Source organism: Labeo rohita, chromosome 11, assembly GCF_022985175.1.
Source record: "Labeo rohita strain BAU-BD-2019 chromosome 11, IGBB_LRoh.1.0, whole genome shotgun sequence".
NCBI classification, from domain to species: domain Eukaryota; kingdom Metazoa; phylum Chordata; class Actinopteri; order Cypriniformes; family Cyprinidae; genus Labeo; species Labeo rohita.
In genome coordinates, this window is record NC_066879.1 from 26,979,595 (window position 1) to 26,986,667 (window position 7,073).

A 7,073-nucleotide genomic window follows, 5' to 3' on the forward strand; every position below is an offset into this window, starting at 1 on the left:
CTTGTTAATCAGTGCTACCTCCTAAGCTCCTTCCTCATCATCTGTACAAAGCGTTTAGCAAAGGAATGTTTGATATGTGAAACACAGTTGGTAATTGAGAAGTGACGCAAGATCTCTGTGTCTCTGTGTCTGTTTGCGTCTCGTCAGGCAGACGCCAGTAAAAAATCAGAGGATCTCAAAGGTCACTCACTAGCTTTGTTATTTGACATCAGTCTGAGGCAGAATCACAAATAGCTGACCTTACCGACCTGCTTAATATAGCATGAAATAACATTAAGTCCATTAGTTCGAATCAGACTTTAAAGGCTGTTCAGTCAGAATCAGTTCTGACTCTTTAGCAAATCAAGTCAAACAATTACCACACAAATTTTCTTCTCAGCTCTCACTATTATATTAAGAGGTCTAAAAAGTGTAAGATTAACTTGACTTCAAACCACAGGGGTAAACAGACCGCTACTAGAACAATTCAAGATGCTTCCAGGAATTGAAAATTGTCTTCTGGAACAACAAAACATGATCAAACACACTGCCAAAAACAGGAATCCTTGCATGTCACTGGGACATGCGTCTGAAAGCCATATGATGATAACAACCTGCTGGTAAATTACCAAACCAGACCGAGTCTAAGACTACACCTTTGAAAGTGGTGTAAAATTAGTGACAGCTGAACAAACAGACCTGGCCATCCCCCAGCTGAGCTCCCACCTCTCCCCCCTCACCTAACCTGCTCGTCTCCTCAATCCTGGGTCAGTTTTTCATTTCTTAAACCTCAGAAGAACACAGGGCCAGCTTCCATACCACTGTTCCCCCTAAGATGCGCTCTCAGGCCATGGCTGTTCACAGACAAACATCAAAGGTAGGTTTCTTTTTTCCCTTCCTGCTGCGTGGAGACTCCTTGGTAATTAGTCTTATTTCTGAATACTTTCAGAATGGAGTTATGTGAGTAATTGAATATGCCCAGGAGAGCTCTGAATACTGATGTGTCAGGCTGAAGTTGTTAGAAGTTTATCGGAATGCGAGGCTGGTGTGGTCCTCTGATCACACAGCATTGACAACCATGTTGATATGCATCACAGACTCCATCTGTGTTGATTTAGCAAAGAGTAAGACACGTGATTAGGATTTATTATGTTATATTTGGTAGGTTATTTAGATTGTTTGACCAAATGAGAGGATTTATCAATAATAATGTGTGCGGAAAACCCATACTTTAGCATGCACACCCTTGTCAGCAAAGCAAACAGCCTTCCTCACAAAACACTTCATGTTAGGCCATCCATATAAAACCATATGATAGACTATTGTTTGCGAACCATGCAACTGCTTTATGTTTTCAAATACGTGGTGGGTCTAAAGTGTATAAACTTGCACACTGTCATTATGTGCGATGTTTTTGCGTATTATGGATTTATGTGTCTGGGCAGCCAGAAAGAAATGGCTTTAAAGGTTAAACAAATACCTGTGTGACAGGCATACAGAGCTGCAGACAAAGAGCTCCTGCAGACAGCCATAAAATCCCTGGGAAAAAAAGAAAGGACATTGCCAAAACTGCCAAATGAAAGCAACATTTTTCAGCTAATAAGAAAGTTATCATGGCATATATTGAATTAAATTGACAAATAAGGAGTCTCAAATGACTAAGTGCTAAGTACATCTACACAGCTCATTCACCTTGTCTACTATAGATGGCACTGTACCTTGTTTGGACCCTGATGGGCTTCAGTCTATGTGCCCCTCCAGTTGATTTGGACCTTGCAGCATATGATCTGGAGAATTATGATGACTCAAACACATGGGAGCTAAACACGTACGGAAACACGTATCATTATGATGACCTGCCTGAAGAGGTGAGTGGAGGTTTCAGGAGTTTTGTCAGTGTGTCTAGTTTTGTCACTATCCCCTTTAAAGGAATAGCCTCCCAAAAATCCAAATTTCATCAATAATTACTCACCCTCATCTCGTTTCAAACCCGTAAGATTTTCATTCATCTTCGGAACACAAATTAAGATATTTTTGATGACATCCAAGAGCTTTTTAACTACATAACTAACACGTCCAAGGCCCAGAACGGTAGTGAGGACACTGTTAAAAGAGAATAAATTGTTGATTTAAGTCATTATTTTTGTTTTCTTTGCACACAAAAAGTACTCTTGTAGCTTCATAAAATTATGGTTGAACCACTGATGTCACATGGACTATTTTAATTATGTCCTTATTAACTTTCTGAGCTTTGAATGTGGTAGTTCCGTTGCTGTTATGCAGGGTCAGAAAGCTCTCGGATTTCATTGAAAATATCGAAGGTAAACAAAGGTCTTTTGGGTTTGGAATGACATTAGGGTGAGTAATTAATGACAGAATTTTCATTTTTGGGTGAACTATCCCTTTAAGGAAGAGTCACTATAAACATGTTTATGTTCGTTGTTATGTTCTGTGAAGTCATTTTGTTCTTTTTTTCTCACTGGCTGAGGTTGGGACTCTGGCTCCTCCTCCAGCAGTCACTCAGCCACCTGCTATAGTTCCTCCAGAGGATTATGTTGAGGAAGTGACACTGCCTCCCCGTCCAACAAAGTCACCTGTCCCTTCCACTCTAGACTTCCATGATCCAGGCCTGTTTGGGCCTGACACAGGCTTAGGTAGATGGATGATAGGTTTTAAAGGGATAAAAATGTTGTGTTTCCTATTTAAGTTGTTCATCTTTGCCCTCTGGTGGTGTAAACAGTCATAATACGATCCTCTCTTCCTCTCAACTGTAGGGATGCCCTCCTGCCTGCTGTGTGTGTGTATCAGTGGCAGTGTGTACTGTGATGACTCAGATCTGACTCAGATTCCCCCTCTCCCTAAAGAAACCACACACTTCTATGCTCGCTTCAACAAGATCACGGAGATCAGGGCCACAGACTTCAGCAATCTCAGTAAGACTCAAAGAGACATCAAATGTGCTTTTTCAAACATTACACAGTGTACATCAGGCCTGAAATGCATAGATAGTTAGCTAATGAAGTCTATAGCTGCATTTAAGATTTAAGGTTGTATTATAAATCAAACTGAATTATGTTTAAGAAGACTGCACTTAATGCTGTTCTCAGATCAGCTGAAACGGATCGACCTGAGTGAAAACCAGATAAGTAAAGTGAACAAGGATGCTTTTCGTTCACTGCTTCAGCTTCAGGATCTCATGTTGGCTGATAACAACATCCAGGCACTTCCAGAACTCCCATCTACCCTCAAACACATCGACGTTCGCAATAACCAGCTGAGGAGTTCAGGCTTGCATGCAGAGGCCTTTAAGGTATATTTGCAGAAAATTCAGATTTTATACATTTTAAAATATATTTAAATAGAAAGCAGTTATTTTAAATAGTACAAATATTTCACAATATTACTGCCTTTGCAGTATTTTGGATTAAATAAATGCAGGCTTGATGAGGAGAAGAGATTTAAAAACTTTGAAAATCTTACTGTCCAAAAACTTTTGACTGGTAGTATTTATAGAAAAATATTATTACAATTAAAATAACTGTTTTCTATATTGGTATATTATATATCTAAATTATTATATTTTATTTCTGTGATGGAAAAGCTGAATTTTCAGCATCATTGTCACATGATGCTTCAGAAATCATTCTAATATGCTGATTTGGTGCTCAAATAGTTACATTTCCATTGGCAAATCACAGACAGCACATGGAGTGAGCTTGATAATCTTATCTTGTTTGTGTTCATTCTCTATCCTGAGCAGGAAATGAAAGAACTTCAGTTCCTGTACCTGTCAAACAACAAGTTAGACTACATTCCCGTTTCCCTACCAGACAGCCTACGAGTGCTCCACCTGCAGGTAAAAACAGCTCCTGCTACTCTCCTCACTAGTAATAAGTAATGTCCTCAGATTTAAAGCTACTTCTCTTTCTTTTCCTCCAGAACAACAACATACAGAGCATAAGCCAAGATACTTTCTGCAACACCCATGACATAAACTACATACGGAAAGCCCTGGAGGACATCAGGCTTGACGGCAACCCTGTGGACATCAATCTGTATGCCCAGGCTTATGTCTGCTTACCACGACTACCTATAGGAACCCCAGTCTAGGACAGTGTCCCCCTGTTTTCTGCAGTTTGTGTGTATATGTGTGTATTTTCTGAACTTCAACGCTCTTGTGACCACAGGAAAATAATTTGAAGCAAAAAGATCAAATACTTTAGAATGTCACCATATCAATATCTAGGCAATCAATATCTATCTTTTAAATTTCATCTAGTGACTTTTGACTCATTAAAATACAAAAATGTACAAAAGGGCTCTGTTCAAAAATACAGCATAGTTCTAAATGAAAAGCCACCATAAGTTACCAATTTGGAAAAGTCTGCATAGGCAACAACACTGCCACAAAAAGGAGATATATCTCAGTTGATTTCAACAGTGTTTGCAGTTAGCTTGTTGCTGAACAGTTAGTCAGATAACTATATAAAAAAAAATACCACACACAAATATGTGGCAAATGGTCAATTCAATAGTCACGTATAAATCAATTTAACATGGGTTCACCTACAAAACTACAAAAACGAGCTCCCCAGATAAGATGTGTACTTGATCTGGAAAGCATCTTGCAGATGTGAATGCAGACGTCAAATAGACGTCTCCGAAATGCACGTGTACTATCAGGGTATACATACAACCCAGATAGCACACGTACGTCTGCAAGATGTCTGTTAAAGATCACTTGATCTGGAAAGCATCTGCTGAGTACAAACATCTGATAGACGTCTGCAAGATGTCTGTTTTACATACATTCTAAATCATAAAAATCTTAAAGACATCTAATAGACATCTATTTGGCATCTGATAGGAAACATCCTATAGATGTATTGCAGATGAGCAAACACTCTAAAAATATGTCTTGCAGATGTAAATGCAGACGTCATATAGACGTCTCCGAGATGTACGTGTGCTATCAGGGTATACATGCGACCCAGATAGCACACGTACGTCTGCAAGATGTCTGTTAAAGATCACTTGATCTGGAAAGCATCTGCTGAGTACAAACATCTGTCAGATGTCTGCAAGATGTGTTTTACATACATTCTAAATCATAAACATCTTAAAGACGTCTAATAGAAGTCTATTTGACATCTGACAGGAAACGTCCTATAGATGTGTTGCAGATGAGCAAACACTCTAACTGCAGATGTAAATGTAGACGTCAAATAGACATCTCCAAGATGTACGTGTGCTATCAGGGAATGCTCTACAGCTGCCAGTTGAAAAAAACACTATAGGGAGTAAAACTCCAACAGTGTTTATTCCCTTTTACACATGTATACTGCCACACCGTAGTATACACAGAGCATGTGTGATCGTGAATCTCAAAAGTGAAAGCGGCTCCCTGATGTTCGCAGTTTATATGCAGTAAAATTACCCAACATTATAAGCATTGAAATTAATTTTTTCCTTCCATCTCCTATTTATTTTCTTTAGGGGTTTCGTAGTACACGTAATTTCCTTTCTGAACATGGTGTTCTGATTCAGACACATCCCTATGTGCCATAATGCATGATTTAGAAACGAATGCATTTTGACATTTGCATCACATAAACAGCTTCATTTGTGTGATGTTTCTGATAGTAAACTTGCCCAGTAGCTCACCTGGTACAGCACTGCACTTGCTATGCGGAGCTCTTGGTTTATAACCTTTTTATCACCACTCACCAATACAATACATACAACAACATAATAAAACATTTCCAGATTCATGTTTCGTTTGTTTCACATACGAACACACTTTTAGCAGCACTCACTGGACATTTCACTTTAAAAGTGTTGCAATAGTGTTGTAATAATAATGTGCAACAGGCAATATATTTTTTACAATATATATATATTCAATATATATTTATATATATACACAAATGTCACCATAGGCACGTTTTTGTCATGTTCTGTTTACTGAGATTCTGTGTTTTTATAAATTATATAAATGATTTTTGATTCAACCACCACACATTTGGGCACATTTTGTTCTCTAATGGCATTGCAATATACCAGGGGTGGCGAACGTCTGTCCTGGAGAGCCGCAGCCCTGCATAGTTTTGCTTCAACCCTAATCAAATGCACCTGAACAAGCTAATCAAGGTCTGAAGGGTTACTAGAAAGCAACAGCCAGGTGAGTTTTAATTAGGGTTGGAACTGAACTCTGCAGGGCTACGGCTCTCCAGGACCGGAGTTCGCCACCCCTGCAATATACAGTATTCTGGGGTTTACTTTTGCATGAAAGATGTATGTGATGTTGCCTTACAGTTTGTTCATAAGAAGGCAATGTAATCATGCTAACTACCTTTTGGGACACCCTTCATGTTGTGAGCACGCCTATGATGGCTTAAAATATCATAGTAGGCAGATCACTAGGTTTTGGAACAGAGACATTGATTAGTCATGACAAAGCTGCAGAGGAAGCCAGAGCAGGAGTATATTGTACAAATGATTTTCAGTTTCCACCACAATGTGGCGCCATTCTCCAACACTTTCTGTCTGCTGTAAGATATTTCTGCATTTCTATAGACACTTAGCTCCATCTGTCAGGTGTTTGTGTCATTTAATCTCAGTATGATGCTAACAGTCTTTGAAAATGCACTCTTCTTTATTAATGATGTCGTATGTTTGCTTGATTTGCTAAATCTCTATTTCCCATTCAGTAGTTTTCAGGATGTATATACAGTGACAACTCAGCCGCATCTATTTTTAAATCAATTCGTTCATGTACCACTGCAGGTGGTTTCTGAGGTTACTTAGCAACTGTCAAATATTTATAGTTTGACATTTACCCATGAGTGCAATGTAAAGATACTCCTAGATTATTTGCACTGGATGTTAAGCACCTGTAAAGACGCAACAAATGTAATCCCATGAGGATGAACAGGTTTTCACACACCAAATTGTGTGCGCTCATTCTTTCACCTTTGGTGCCATAAGCGCGATGTCCAATTGGACAAAGTGCCACACAGGTCTTTACTGCAAACATCCCACACAGATCCATTTAATGCAACATTTTGAATCAAGCCCAGATTTCTGTCCAAACA

The 7,073-nt window shown here is 39.0% G+C and overlaps 1 protein-coding gene across 1 annotated transcript; it reads left to right on the plus strand.

The window, feature by feature from the left end:
• The first annotated feature begins 409 nt into the window (after nucleotides 1-409).
• On the plus strand, nucleotides 410-6,846 carry optc (opticin). Its single transcript, XM_051122057.1, has 7 exons — nucleotides 410-856; nucleotides 1,686-1,847; nucleotides 2,468-2,633; nucleotides 2,754-2,912; nucleotides 3,087-3,289; nucleotides 3,740-3,835; nucleotides 3,919-6,846. The coding sequence occupies exons 1-7, from the start codon at nucleotides 815-817 to the stop codon at nucleotides 4,087-4,089; spliced, it is 999 nt and encodes a 332-aa protein (XP_050978014.1). The 5' UTR covers nucleotides 410-814; the 3' UTR covers nucleotides 4,090-6,846.
• Nucleotides 6,847-7,073: the final 227 nt, after the last annotated feature.

Excerpts from the sequence above, each read along its gene's own strand:
- optc (XM_051122057.1), top strand. The coding sequence starts at position 815 with ATGCGCTCTCAGGCCATGGCTGTTCACAGACAAACATCAAAG. Across the intron at positions 3,290-3,739 it reads TGCATGCAGAGGCCTTTAAG|GAAATGAAAGAACTTCAGTT; the intron begins GTATATTTGCAG and ends TATCCTGAGCAG. Across the intron at positions 3,836-3,918 it reads TACGAGTGCTCCACCTGCAG|AACAACAACATACAGAGCAT; the intron begins GTAAAAACAGCT and ends CTTTTCCTCCAG.